The sequence below is a fragment of the Lygodium microphyllum genome, chromosome 11, assembly GCF_053477565.2.
Source record: "Lygodium microphyllum isolate KBCC chromosome 11, Lygodium_microphyllum_v1.1.10, whole genome shotgun sequence".
Lineage (NCBI taxonomy): Eukaryota > Viridiplantae > Streptophyta > Polypodiopsida > Schizaeales > Lygodiaceae > Lygodium > Lygodium microphyllum.
The window spans coordinates 110252782-110268976 of NC_141145.1; the positions used below are offsets into that span (position 1 = coordinate 110252782).

Genomic DNA, 16195 nt, shown 5'->3' on the forward strand with positions numbered 1-16195 from the left:
TGAGTTATTAAGCAAGCTTTTGCACTTATGGTATGGTCTTCAAAAGGGGAGAATTATGTATCCATATATGCATACAATAGTTTTATAAAAAATAGAACCAACTTAGATAATTTTGATGTAGTGAGGTTTTCAATATTTTTCTCTTCAAGGAAAGAAAATCTTAGGGAAAATGCTTAGATATTTAGGATTTTTTTCTACATATGAACCACTAGAGGCTATCAACCTCACATATGAAATGATTGAGTTATCATGACAATAGAACTACTACAATGAGCCATTGCTTTTTGAGATAAACAACATCCAAACAAGTCACAAATGTTGCCATTCCAAAACAAACTTGTGACCTTTAGAGAATTGCATGACATTTATCCATATTCATGGTTGATAGCATGGCAATTGATGAAAAAGATAGGGTGACATGCATGCAATAAAAAGTGGAAAAAAGCATCCAACTCATATGCAAAGAAGTTTCCAAAACATCTAAGCATTTTTTATATGTTTCCTCTGTCTTATTTTTTCTCCTTTGAAAGCAACAAAAGATTGTGTAGATAGAATTACTTTTTCTCTCTATTTCTATGTCAAAAATTTGGTAGGTTGGGTAGCATTTGCCATCTTTTTCTCCATTTGGCTATTTTATTCCTCGCAATTCACTTGCAAGGCATAAGACTTACTTGATTACTTGGAAACAAAGACGAGAAACCTAGCATGTCACAAAAGCCATCACCAATATATTGCTGGGTTTATCATGGTAGGGGCCATATTCTTCATTAGGGATTATGATCCATTAAGAGTATTAGATATCTAAGTAACATAATGTGCTACAAAGAACACACCAAGTTATATTCAAAATCAAGATGCAACATTGTTGCATGCCAAAATGAAGTGGGCAATAATAATCTCATATGGCCGCCTTTTCCCTTAGTTGCACGAATGGGTTGTAATAGCCAATTGACTTTGTCATTCTCAAGCATGTATTGCAGTCTTTCACTTATGATATCAATGTTGAAACCAACTCCTTCAAGAGCACCAAATATATAACTCCACATTAAGCAAGTCTCTAGATTCAATCTACAGCACGTCAAGCACTTGGCTAACAACTTTTATATAAAACATATGCTAAGTAACTTCTATTGCTAGATGTTTTCCAACCTCACCATTTCCATCGCTTGATGTTTTACAACCATGATTACACAATGCATGCTTCTTGACCTTTTCTCAAATTGTACCAACCATCATTTGAGGATGTCCAATCTATACAAATGAATACGTCAAAGATAAGTTGTTTAGAATAATTTGTTTCAAGAGACATGTTACTACTTGAGTTTCTATAAGAAACTTGAGGTAAGTTGTTTAGAATAATTTGTTTCAAGACATGTGCTACTACTCAATTTTCTATATGATTCCTACATACTTAACCTCAGGAGCTCAATAAGAATGAAGCTGGTAATGTCAACTTCACAAGATTTGGCTTCATGTGACGAGACCTTTGATATTTGAGACCCATGTGAACTAACTCTTCCAAGCAATATTTGTACCAAATGAAACTAGAATTGGAGAGATTACAAGTTAGAATTACAAGATAGTGTAGCAAATGAAACTTCTCGTGTGGCTTATGCAATCTTAATGTATATACTAGTTGAATTATCCATTTATTATGGCGGGCACTATAGTTCCATGCCATTCTTATTTCTCTCTTATTAAAAAAGGCTTTGTAGTCTCTCAAAGAATGTAAATGCACCTAATTAGTGCATACATCATTGAATCTTTGGCCTTCTAAGATTGAGAAATTTGTTTAAAATGGTCTAAGGCATCTTCTTTGGCTTTTAGAGTCTAAAGATGCTAACCTTTACAGTGGTTCTACTGATGCTAGGCTTCTACCAATGTCAAAATCTCTAGTTATGATGGCTTTATGAGATTCAGCAAAAAAATGGCTCATCATCACTAAGGTTGCTATCAATGTCAAAATCCCTAAATAAGGTGTAGGAAAATGCCTAAACAAATTTCCCAATCCTAAAAGGCAAAGCTTTTAATAACATATACAATTGATTAATAGATTTACAAACTTTAGAGACTCTAAAATCTATAAAGACAAAGATAAATAAAGGATGGTATACAACTCTATAACCTCTTGTGACACATGGAACTCAAATGAATATTATTGCTATTGGCTACATTGAAAAAGCCATTGCCAACACCAAAAACCTCATTTTTTGTGTTGGCTTATAATTCTAATTTTCCAACCTCTCCCATAAATGCAAAGCATGAAAGGATAAGAGTTAGTATATGCTTCATAAGATGAACAAATACTTGACATGTTATGGGTTGAATGTGGAGACTCGTCGTGCATTTACTACTGAACTATATATTTATGTATTTTGGAGGAGGAGGTTCCAACACTAATCTCACACACCAAATACTATAAAATGTCCCTATCAAATTAAACCCACTTTTACAACATATCCTTAAATCAAGGGAGAAGAAGGCCATGCGAGATTATCTTTGCCCACTTCATTTTTAATCTAGTCATGCTTTGTCTCATCTTATATCCAAGTTGAGCCTTGTATCCACTCTTGTAATCAACATTGTTATAAAGATTCTAGTATTGTCTTGAAGCTGTAAGAGACAATCCTTGCCCTAAAAGAGCACTTGCTTTCAAAGTAACATGTAAGAAGATGACGTGTTGGTTGTCTATTGTTGGTTGTTGTCATGATTTGCTAGTCTAAGAGATAGCCTACTATGTAAAAATTAGACTCTTGCAACATAAAAGAGTTCAAAAAGCCTAAGTATTGAGTTACTCTAGGACTATTATGTGTTTTGCAACAATATAGCTTTGGCAATCTCTCTCCTTTTTGTGGCAATGGCACCCCAAATTGGTTGTGTTTGTGCAACAACGGCACTACAAGGTGGGTTTTTTTTGTGCCAATGGCATCCCAAAGTGGATTACAACCAAACTCTTGGTGTGCATCTCTTTGATTTATGTGCTTTTGAGACACCTAAAAGGATTCGTGGAGCAAAAAGTAACAATTATATGCTAGACATATCAAGATCAATCTCAAAAACATCAGATTCAAGTCATGAGTTGATCATGAGTATGCTAAACATATCCACCTTTAAGCTTGAGAAATGTTGGTTATTACTTTGGCGAGTTTGAATTATACAATACATAAACCTAGTTTCTCTCAACAGATAGCCTACTATGTAAAATTAGACTCTGGCAACATAAAAGAGTTCAAAAAGCCTAAGTATTGAGTTACCCTAGGACCATGATGTGTTTCGCAACAATTTAGTTTTAGCAATCTCTCTCCTTTTTGTGGCAATGGCACCCCAAATTGGTTGTGTTTGTGCAACAATGGCACTACAAGGTGGTTTTTTTTTTGTGCCAATGGCATCCCAAAGTGGATTACAACCAAACTCTTGGTGTGCATCTTTTTGATCTATGTGCTTTTGAGACACTTAGAAGGATTTGTGGACCAAAAAGTAACAATTATATGCTAGACATATCAAGATCAATCTCAAAAACAATGGAGAAAAAAGTTTATCCCTTGTTCAAGTCATGAGTTGATCATGAGTATGCTAAACATATCCACCTTTAAGCTTGAGAATGTTAATTATTACTTTGGCGAGTTTGAATTATACGATACATAAACCTAGTTTCTCTCAAACCTAATCTTGCATGCACCACAATGTAGCCACATAGACAATAATAAGAATATCTAGTCCATGGGATTCACACATCCACATCCGCTCCTTGGCTTGATCACTACTTTCTTATTAGACTAGTGTTAAGTACAAGGTAAAGAAGCAATTCAAGAAAGAGAGACTTGCTAGCTCTTGTTTGGTGTGGGTACTTAGGGAGGTTTAACATTTATTACAATTGTCATTTTATAGCTTTATCATGGCCATGGGGGCACTACATTCAAGAGATAAGAGGAGAATTCATATGAAATAACTCATTTTACTAATGATGACACGATTGTGTAATCATTGCAAATCATGTTATTCTAGTAAGCATGAAGGGGCAAGGAAGAGAAAAGTTTGAAGGGTATCAACCTTTAACCTGAAAAAAATATGAAGCAAAATGTTTATCCTTTGCTCAACTCATAATTTTGATTGAAGGTATGATAAACCATGCCCACCTTTCAAATGGGTGTTGATCCTTAGTTTACATAGTTTGAATTGTAAGATACATAGACCTACTTCTCCTGAAACCTAACCTTACATGCACCACAATGTGATTGAGCGAACAAAAATGAGAATATCCACTCTGATGGATTCACGCTTTCATCTTCGCTCCATGTCCACCTATAAGCTTGAGGAGTGTTGATCATTAGTTTAACTAGTTTGAATTGTAAGATACACAGACCTAGCGCCTCTCAAACCTAACCTTGCCAATGCCACAATGTGATCAAGCGAACAAAAATGAAAATGTCTACTCTAGAATGCACCCTTTCATCTTGGCTCCTTAACAACCCCTCCTTCCCAACAATTTAAAGCTCTGTGATACTATGAGCCACCAAACCCTAACAGCAAGTCTCATAAAGATTCTTTCAAAACACCCTTGCCTAGAAAACGGGTATTTGATGTAGTTTTTGTTTTAAAGGTCTGTTTGAAGAGGTAATCCTTTCAAGTCATTTCTTCTCGATGGTCCTTTTAATGTGAGTATATTCAATCAAGGCCATTTTGGAAAGTAACATACATAGCATTTCTCCAAACAACAATTTCACTGTCCAAACAACAATTTCATGTAACATACTTGCATAAATGGTCTATAAACTTGGAATCACAAGATGTACCCTTGACCGACTATATGAAATCTTAAACATACCTAAAACTACAATGTCCGCAAATACACATTTTTTTTGCTAATTCTAATATTACAAATTACGATGAATTTTACAAGAGAAACACGACCGTTTAACTAAAAGATTTAAGTACGAAATAGTTGGCAATATGTTAGCAAACATTGTGCATACTAAGAATAGTGAATCCACTGAGTATCCCTAACTTTGACCATTGACCAATCCATAGTTGAACCTGTCAACCACAATCATAAAAACATCAATACACAAGCTTTTTTGGCAAAGACTAAACTAAATACAACTACATAATTAACAAGTCAGTTCCTCCATTTGACACTTGATTGGTCCAAAGTTGTGCTTAAGAAACCATAATTTGATTGTGCTCTGTCTCCCACACACCCACCCACCCCGCCAGCACAACAACCCCCCCCCCCCCCCCCGGGCGGGCCCCGCCGCGCAACCCCCGGCACAAAACAAAACACAAAAAGATAACAGTTATCCCCTATATATTGACCAAGTCCATTTTGCTGGCCCACTTGGCCAGCCAATAAAATCGTCCCAACCAAAACTAGGAACCCAATAGTAACCATAGGATCCCCTAAATGGAGTTGAACCTCTAATCTCAACAAACATCACTTTAGAGCAGCTTCTAGTCCTCCATTCATTAAAGTATTTGAAAGGATCTCCTTTATTGGAGCACAACCAAATTATTCGTAGCCTAAAGGGTATTGGTGGCTAAGCAAGTTCTTTTGACGAGCATGTGATTTGTCACTTCTTATTGGGCTTTTAGCAAATGTTGTACTGATTAGGTGAAGGATCTTATTCAGAACCTTATTAAGGACCTCATTTAGTTAAAGCAAAGATGAAACACCAGCTAGGGCAAAGGTTGCTTAAGATGCTATCATTCAGCAGATTCAAAGGAGGATTTGGTTTCATGAACCCAAATTCCCATATTTAGAGAACCTTACTACACATTGCAGATTTAGTTCTCAATTTATCAACCATGCATTCAATCTACTCGCTCCCATCATTCACTACTGTCCTCCTTTGCCTCTGTTTCTTGGATGGTGATAAGGGCACAGACCCTATCCATGGCATTGAAGCTTTACTGGAAGGTGTACAATCATCATTCATAGGAAGCTTGCAGTCTGGAGGTATGTTCCTCATGATAACATCATCCAACTAATGGTGTTTGCTGGTGCAGCAGCACTTTCCCTAACCTCCAGCACCTGTTCATGATACAAAAGACTGCTGTATTTTTGTAGTCACAGCTTACCAGCAGCATCCTTTTTCATTGATCATGGTACTTAACGACCAGACCAGCCCTTTCAGGTCAACCACATGCAATCCAACATGGAGAGCTGCTGCGTTTTTTGTAGCAGTCTGCAGGTGACTCAGTTTCAGCCTACGTCTTGCAGCAATCTCTCTCTACTGCTGTGTTCTTCTCACCATTAATCCCTACAACTACCTCATGTTTCATCCACCCACCACATCAAATTTACTGACAACAGCATACCCATTTTGAGACCCATCAAGCCTCACATGAAGATGCATTCAACACTAGAACATGATCAACTTTGGTCCCTCAAAATAATGCAGCAGACCTCAAGCAATGGGGAGAGAAAATCAAGTAGCCTACCTCAGAGAAGTTCTTTGCTTCCTCAAGTAAACCAAAATTTTCCAGTTCACTTTGTAGACAAGCTGCCCTCTTTCAACCAGTTTACTATCATGTTGCAGAAGGAGAGAACAAACTATGCCACTTCAAAGAATGTGGGATCCTTGTGTCATAGAGACATCACAGTCAAGATTCAGGCAAAAGGCAGTCACAACACCACCAACAAGCACTGAGAATGACCCTCCACATGACTATTGCCGTCAGAGAGGCCCTGTGCTCTCAGCACATAGATGATCAAGCCTTTGCCACTTCAAAGAATGTGGGATCCGTGTGTCATTGAGCTGTCACTGACGAAGATTCAGCCACCGAGTACTGAGGGGACCTTCCACAAATGGCCATTGCAGTAAGAAAGGCCATGTGCTACCAATGCATCAGATGATCAAAGCTGCTGGGCTTTTCCATCGACAGTGCTACATTGGTACCTTAAGATTTGATAGGGTACGGTACGATATTAATACAAAAAAAAGAACTTAGTTATTTTGGACTACAAATGATAGAACACATGTTCAGAGCTAAAATAGCAATGTCACTTGAGCTAATAGGATGAATGGGTGTAACAAGGCAAAACCCCATGCACAATGCGCAACAAGTAGATAGATGGGAGTGTATACATAATACATCATACCAAAAAGAAAGGTGTACGGTGGATGGACAAGGAGGCTCTTCATTCTTCTTCCCTTTTTTTTTTCTTTTTTTTTTTTTGAGAGAGAGAGAGAGAGAGACACTAAACAATTGTAGCTCAATTGGTTAAGTTGAACAAGGTGGTGACCAAAAGGTCTCAGTTCTGTTAGTAGTCATCTATGCTTATGTAGTCATCTCCTACCTATAAGTGTCAATCTGAGTCAAACAAGAACATTAGGAGCTCTAGCATTGTATTTGTCTATCATTTTACGTGTAGGGTTTTGCCACTTTTTGCCTATATATAGGTGGCAAGCCCTCCCACTCTCATTATCCATCATTGATCCTTCATGATCAACCAACCCTCCTCATTCTATCATCCCCCTACTATCATCTAGCTATTGACCTAAAACACACTGTACAGCTGATTAGCATTTTTAAACAGCCCCAAAACATGCTTAATTAATGAAAAATGCAAATTTGGTACGCAGTTCGAGAGAAATTCAATGATCCCCCAAAACCCTAGTTTTTTGGGACACCCTTCATCATCTATAAATAGACAAGCTACCCACCATTCAGCCTTATCCTTTTGTGCAGGTTTCTTACTCTACCGTGCAGATTTCAGTTATTAGCCACCCATCTACTGTCCAGCCATCACCAGCTGTAGCCCATCACTATGCAGCCCTAGGCAGCCTATTTTCAGCCATCACCTTGCTATTTGGAGATCTCCATTTGTTGCATCATCATAGCACCTGATCAACCTTCGTTTTTAGCATCTAGTGCCACGCGACAGCCTACTACCATCTCTCCCACCAGGTGACTACTATAGTACCTGCGTTTTTACTGTCCAGCAGCCGCCGTCTACATTAACAAACACCTCTCCTACTGTTGCCTCAATTTCTTGGCACTATGGTGATCAACGTTTGGTGTTTCCCGCACTCTGACACTCAAACTGGTGGTTATTGCACTTAGGATCCGTCTCCAATGGACATCAATCTCCAACACTGCATTGCTCTAGAGTTTGCCCTTGGATATTCTGTACACTCTTACATTTATTTACAGCATTCATTCACTTCAAAGTTTCTTCTCTCTATGTTTGAGTTTTGAGTTTTTGTGTTTTGTGTTTTGTGTTTTGCGTTTTGCGTTTAAGGTTTGAATTTTGCTTGTCTCTTTTTGAGTCTGTGTGTTTCAGTCTTGGTCGTACATGTTGTATTTCCTCAATACAAACCCTAGCATATCTTCACATGATATCAAAGTCAATGCTCTTCTAAAGAGTATCCTGTGGTGATTGTAGAGGCTTGTCTTTGTGCAAAACTCACACGCAACTCAATTATGACTCATAATGTCTTAGGCACCTTCTTCTTTGGATCCTATGATGCCCTATCAAGCTTCTCCATCATTAGAGGCTCTAAGAAAGTATTATGGTCTCGAGGAGGATGTAGACACACCTTCACCTTTACCATCTTCTTCTTCTCATTTTGGTCATCTTACAAATAAAGAGTTTGAGAAGTACTTGGGCATCACATATAATTCGGTTTACACTCCAACGAGTGCTGCTACTCGGAATCCTCCTCCTCCCAAAATTTAAATGAGGGAGTGAGTATGAAGTAGAGGATCGATTAGAGGAGGCTTCAGCAGGGAGCTGCTCCTCAGAAACTCTCTTTTCCTTTACATAGGGTGACTTGATGCATATTTAAGGGACCTGAAGAAGGGGAAGAAAAATATGAACTCCGGCCTTTTTGGAGTCTTTTGTTAGAAAAGGTATTCCAATCAGGAGTGGCCGGTTGAAGAGATAAGAGTTGAGATGCAATGGCTGATGTGGAGCCAAATGTAGAAGATTTAACTTGAAGTAGACTCTTCACAATATTCTGACATAAACTAAGAATGGAATCACAGAGTTGTTGCAAGTTTTTCACTTTTTCTATAAGGCTTGAAAGAGCTAGATGGGTCCAGTTAATAGCTTGTAATTCTCAGTCCAGGAAGTAGTATCCTGGGGCCTTAAATATGGTGCAGCCTTGTATTTGTGGGTTTCATATTCAAATTCATGTACAACATTGACTACAGAAGAGGCATGTTCTATTAATTTCTTGCAATGTAAACATATACCATGTTGTAACTGATCATGTGGACAAGGCTGAATGGCTCTGGGATGGAGAAACTTTCAATTGCGGTTGAGAAACATGCAGCAGTGTAGTCTGTGGATCTTCTGGAATGTCAGGAGCCATTCTTTGTGGAAGATATAAAGTTTTGCCTTTGATATTCTGTACTTCGATAATTCTAGGTGGAACTAATTCTTTCTTTTGAAGAGAGGCAATATCCAATTGCCATTCATGAGGCAATTCTATATCAGACCAATTGACACAATCAAGCAGAAAGCATTGAGTGCTTTCGTCTGACTTCATGATAATAGTCTGTCCTTTGTCTTTTGCAGAATTGATTCCTTCTACTACTATAGGAATTGCCAAAGACACACATCTAAACACCATACGATACTGAATTGCTAGATGTGCTGAAGAAGCTTTCATCTGAAGTCCCATTGTTCTAATATGTAACATAACCAACTCGGGCAAATATGGGTCCTCCATGGAAATCACATAATTAGGTTGTAACACAAATAAGATTGGACCGTTTGAGAGAGGGGAGACTACAGCACCTACTATCATATCCATTAACTCTACATGCCTAATATCTCAAATAGCTGCCATGCAAGATAGATTTAGACCTCAGCAAAACAAGGGAATAATACCTATAGCTATATAGCCTAAATGCAAATAAGAATAATCTTTTTTGTTGATATTTCTGGATCTTGGAAAGGACTAAGGATAACAGATTCACATGTTGATCTTCAGACAATGTATCACCAACAGTTAGAATACCCTGGTCCTCTATATACACAATAGAGGCTTTAAACTTAAAAAGATAGTTTTCTCCATAGATATGATGAGCTACACCAATATCTGGTAAAATCCATTTAGCACTAGGATGTGCTTCATCCACAATGATAGTTGAGTTTGCAAGAGATTTATAACGCTCAGATAAAGTTTTAAAGGCAGAGCTGAAAACATTACCACTAGCTTGGGAAGAAGCCATCAAGGTTTACAGGACTGAAGGAAATTGCTCAACCACGGCTAACACAGCACGCACAAGCCTCACAACCTCACACGAGCTTAACCTTAAACGTCACTAACTACCTTGCTTCTTTCAGAGTACTAGTGTTTGTGGCTCTGATACCAACTCACAAAGCGCACAGGGAAAGTGATGCAACTCAGTAAAAACACACAACACCAATGGCAAGGCACAGCTTGTTGTAAGGAGAGAATACTCAATATATTGCAAAGCTCGGTGTACAAGGGGAGTATTTATAGGCTTCTGAGAATGAGAACAATCATTGAAAGGTGAGTGGAGCATTTTTTGCTGACTCATATAGCACTTAGTGCGTGCAAAATATGGTACATCAAGCCACAGTAAGGAATATTGTTACATCAATATAAAAGTAAGTAATGTTATCACGTCTATCGTGATAAAAAATCAGCAATAATATTGTGAGTGCCAAGAATATGTTGAAAAGTAACATCTAGGGAATCGAAAAAGAGTGACCACTGAAGTAGACATTTATTCCCTATTTCATTTGGAGCCGTTTTGTTTAGGTAACTCCGCACATGTTGTAAATCTTTCCTTGTAGTAAAAGGAACAAATTCAACAAAAAGTCTAAAGGCTTTGATTGCTTTAATCATGACGAAAATTTCCAGTTGGTAAGAGGGATAATTCTTTTTATCTCCTGCATTCTTCTTTCTCTCTTGTTCCTTCTTGTAATACATGCAATCAGGTTTCTTGTGGCCCTTCGGACCACAGTGATAGCAAGTAATGTCACTCTTTTCCTTTCCTTTGCTCTTGCTCCTGTTTCTCTGCCCTGCATTTGCATTTTTCTTTTTAGCCCTGCCTCTTACGTTATAAGATGAGTTGCTGCCTTCTCCACTAGACATATGTCTAATTTCTTCATTCAAGATAGAACCCCTCACCCCATCATATGAGAGATTGGGGTTATTGCTGAGTAAAACCACCAAGGTCTCCCAAGAGTCAAGCAGTGTCATGATCAAAAAGATCGCCCTCAACTTATCATCAAAGTCCAAATTTGCATCTTTGAGCTGATTTAGAATCCCTGTAAATGCACTCAAGTGCTCAGCTGTAGGCTTTACCTCATCCAGTCGCATATTCACCAACTTGCGCATTAAATGCACATGATTAACAAGTGTGGTGATCTCATAAGTAGTTTTCAGCTTATCCCATATTGCATAAACTGTATCTAAACCCTTAATGTCTGTCAGAATGTCATCAGTGACAGCAATCTTTATGTAAGCCATAACCTTTTTATTCACTCTGGCCCAATCTGCATTAGACATTAGTGCGGGTTTTATCTTCCTGCAAAGCATCCTCACAATCCTTTAGGAACAAAATGTCCTGCATACGGTCTTTCCAAAGGTCAAAGCCATGACCATCAAACCGTTTGATTTCCATTAAACTCTTGACGTCTAAACTGGAAGAAGTTGCAGCCATTTTATTAGGAACACAAGAGTAAATGCACTAATCTACAAAAGCACAAGCTGTACCAGCAAAATGCACTGCTGTTCTTTCTCAACCAGAAGTAAAATTCTGCTGTTTGTACATGAACCAGCCAACAAATGGGCAAAAGATGCAGAAATTTACCAATTTCTGCGCAAATCCCCAAAATTTCAAGTCCAAAATTGCATAAATGTCGGTCAGTCTAACCCAGCTGAGTAAAACTTTGCCAATCCCAAATTTTTGGGATCCAATGTCAGGAAATTTTGCCCAAAAGAGCGAAAATCCGACAAATTTGATAAAATCCCTAAATTAATTTGGGGTCACCGCTCCCAATGTCAGCAATTTCTAACACGAATGTCACTGTCAGGCCTAGATGAGATCAAATCTGGGAAAGGCCCCAAATTTTCTGGCCAAATTTGCACATATTTTGAAACTGTGCTTCCACGTGTGAACACCATCAGAGGAAGAGGATAAAAGGGAAAAAAATTTTAAACGAAGGGAGGGGGGTCTGTTGACCTGCGGTCCGTCACGTTGCAACTGACGCAGCACCTTTCGCTAGGTCATCTGCTGCCTGGTCACTGCTCGCCTGTTGTCACTTGCCCATAGCCAACCCACGACTAACACCTATCTTCTCGTCCACATCTGTTGGTCAAGACCGACTGGTCCACTCTAATGCCCAGTCGCCTGCCGTCCGATTACCCTGCACATGACTGCCTGTCGATTCCAAGCCGTCGACCTGCCACTGCCTGTTGGCCACTGCTGCTTGGTTTCTCTGGCACCTAGTCAGCTGGACCCCACTAGCCTTTTGCCTCGAGCTACCTCCACCACCTATTAGCTGCGCCTTTGTCTCAGGAAGCGTGCAACACCTTGGGCTCTAATATCAGTTGTTGGAAGACGGGCACAGCTAAGAGAGATGAAGGTCAAGTAGGAGTGAGCGTGAGTGTGACGGCTGGAGAGAGTGTGAGCAGAGTGAAAGTACGAATCGATAAGAGTGTACCAACAATGTGTTAGTACACAAAGAATAAAATGTATTTATACTTGGGGCACGTAAAGAGTGCGTTCATATGTACAATGTGTGTGTCCTATACACGGAGGTTATCGGGCCTTTATATCCCAACAGATTATGAGTCAAGTGAATGAGCTATTAGAAAAAGCATTGATTCAATCCAACTCATCTTCTTTTTATTCTCCAATACTTTTGCTAAGAAAAAGGATGGTTCATAGCATATGTACATTGATTATCATAGTCTAAACAAGATCACGATAAAGAATCGTTTTCCGATTCCTCGGATCGATGATGTTATGAATAGATTGCAAGGAGCAACCATATTCAGCCGTATAGATTTGAAAAGTAGGTATCATCAGATCTACATTAGACGTGGAGAATATACTTAAGACAACTTTCAGAACATCTTTTGGGCCATATGAGTTTCTTATCATGCCTATTGGGCTTACGAATGCTCCTGCCACACTTTCATTCAGATGATGAATAGCATTTTCAGACCACATAGAGGATTTGTGGACACTTTCTTTGATGAAATCATTGTCTATTCAAAGAATGAGGTAGAGCATAGAAGACACTTGGACATTGTGTTCAATGAACTGTGTGAGCATAGATTGGTTATCAATGACAAGAAAAGTGAATTCTTTTTGCATGAAATCCACTTTTTGGGACATATTGTATCGGCTGAAGGTATTCGCATGGACCTTGCAAAGGTTGAGGCAATACAATCATGGCCACCTTTGAGAAATGTGCATAAGATCTGCAGCTTCTTGGGTTTATGTTCTTACTACAAAAAGTATGTATGTAGGATTGCTGAAATTGCATCTCCATTGCATGCTTTGCAAAAGGAGAATGCACCATTTAGATGGACAGCAATGGAAATTTCAGCATTTGAAAAGTTGAAAGAAAGTCATTCGTAGTTCACTGTGATGCATGTGGTAACAGCATTGGGACAGTTCTTATGCAAGATGGCCAAGTTGTGGCTTATGAGACCCAAATTCTCCACAGTGCAAAAAAGAATCTGCAGGTCTACAAGAAAGAGCTCTAGGATGTAATTCATGAACTATCTACAAGGAAACATTATTTGTCGGGGGGACTGATTTTATAGTGCAAACAAGCCATCTGACTTTGAGGTACTTTCTGACACAAACAAAGTTGTCAAAGAACCATATGAGATGGGAAAATTTTCTATCTATGTTTCATTTTCAGATTGTACGTATTGATAGTAAAAAGAATGTTGTGCCTAATGCACTGTCACGTAAGCCACAAATTTCAACCATCAGCATGGTTTATCACACTGAGTTGGATGCCATGAAAGAGCAACATGTTGCTAATTCAAACTTTGCTAATATTTATGATCAGCTTTACAATGGCCAGAGGCAAGCACTTTGTGTTAAGAGATGGATTTCTAATTATGCATGGACAACTGTGTGCAACAAAGCAGTTAAGGCCCAAAGTTATCACTGAAAGTCATGCTCCTCCGTATACAAGACACAAAGGTATTGATGCCACGATTAAGGCACAGGAGTATTTCTTTTATTGGCCAGCTTTGAGGCATGATGTAGAACACTTTGTTAGGACAATGTATCGTATGTCAGAAGCTCCTCCGTATACAAGACATAGAGGTATTGATGCCACAATTAAGGCAATGGAGCATTTCTTTTATTGGCCAGCTTTGAGGCACGATGTAGAACACTTTGTTAGGACATGTATCGTATGTCAGAAGGTAAAGCATGGTAGGCAAAAGATGTCAGGTTTATTGCAGCCCTTGTCTATTCTAAATAGGCCTCGGTAGAGCATTGCAATGGACTTTATTTTTTAGCTTACTAGGACACCTACAAGGAATGATGGGATATGGACTATCATTTGCGAATATAGAAAACAAGCCCATTTCATTCCAGTGAGGAAGAAAATAAAGACTGATCATATGGCACAATTGTTTTGAAAGAAAATAATGATCGAGACTCTCGGATGACCTGTTTATTTTGGAAGGGGTTGTTTGAGAATATGGGTACCACACTGAAGTTCTCATCATCCTTCCATCCGCAAACAAATGGTCAGTATGAGGAAGCAAATTCCACTATGTTAGATCTTTTGAGGTGCTATGTTTCAGACCACAAGACACAATGAGATTGTATTCGAAGTTGAGTATGAGATACTATGGGTCCTTCGAAGTGGTGGAGAAGACCAATGATATGGCATGTCGGCTGAAATTACCTCCACATTGGCGAATACACAATGCCTTTCATGTCAATTTGTTGAGGCCTTTTCATGGTGATGTGTCAAAGGATATGTTTGTTGAAATTCAACCTAAGGTTGAGGAGCTGGATAAGATTTTGATACCCAAGCAGATTTTGACACACAAGGAAAGAAATGTCAAAGGTAAAGTTTCCAGGAGATACTTGGTAAAATTTCAAAATTATTCACCAATGGATGCCAAATGGATGGAATAGGATGACTTGGCAAACCATCCTCAATTGTTACAACTTTACCCAGATGCCTTTTAGTTAGAGCCAACTTAGTTCGGGCTCAGTCAAGTTCGGTAGAGCAAGGGTCCGAAGTATTGCCTGATGCTCAAGGGAGAGAGCACTTCCATGGAAATTCCAATGTAGTATGCTTTTCCTTCGGCACAATGCAATGCATTCAAGGATGATTGCAGGGATTTCAAGGGGGAGGTCTGCCATGAGGGCGTGAAATTTTGAGATGTTTTAATCTTACTAATAACATTTGATTAAATTATTAATCAAATGTGCAAGGTTGTTTAAGCACATGTGATGCATATGGCAAATATTCCCTAGTAACAGGCCAAGAACCCCAAGGACACAATGGGTGTCAAAGGTAAAATGTGTAAAAAGTTATGCTAGCTAGGCTTTGGGTATCAGTTTTGACCCTAGAATTGTTATTTGGCCGATAAGTGTCAATGATGACACTAGGGACTAACATTAATTAATTAATTAATGCCAATCTAAGGATCAACAAAGGTTGGGATTCACTCCAAGTTGTAAATGGCCTAGCCAATTTAATTATGGATGGGCACTTTTAATTTTAGGCAATGTTAAAAGGGCTAAAACTAATTTTCAAGATTATTTAATTTTAAAAATTAATTAAATGGCCGCATACTACTGAAAAATGAGTTTAGAAGACTACCACTTGGCAAAGATGCCCATGCAACCGAGAAAACGTTTTTGGGGACTAGGTCTCAATCATTCAGTTAGTTTACAATTGGGGGGGAGAGAGAGAGAGAGAGCTGCTGGTCCATTTTCTAATCAGAGAACAGCAATTTGCTGCAAAAGGCAGCCATCTAAGGGGCCTTAGCAAGTAGGGAACAGCAAGGAGTCACCTTCTAGATCCTGGCAACAGCATTGCTCAACATTTTGAAGGTGTCTCGCAATAGGTGACTGCATTAAATGCAGGCTGGAGTCGGCAGTAGGTATAATTTAGGGTTTTCTTGTGAACGAAATCAGAGTTGTTTCTTATCTTGGCTTTCTCTCACCTTCTTCAACCCATTCTTAGGAGATCTCAGCATTTCTCAGCCTTTCG

General features: G+C 38.8%; 1 protein-coding gene across 2 annotated transcripts in view; it reads right to left on the reverse strand.

The window, feature by feature from the left end:
* Nucleotides 1-4085: 4085 nt before the first annotated feature.
* The window catches only part of LOC148029232 (uncharacterized), a 44029-nt gene continuing 31919 nt past the window's right edge, over nucleotides 4086-16195 (reverse strand). The window contains exon 4 of one of the 2 annotated variants that reach the window (XM_087688004.1): nucleotides 4086-5034. In XM_087688004.1, the coding sequence (XP_087544130.1) occupies nucleotides 5001-5034 (34 nt within the window). In that variant the 3' untranslated portion in view covers nucleotides 4086-5000. The remainder of the gene's footprint in view (nucleotides 5035-16195) is intronic. The other variant, XM_087688005.1, reaches the window with a different exon arrangement.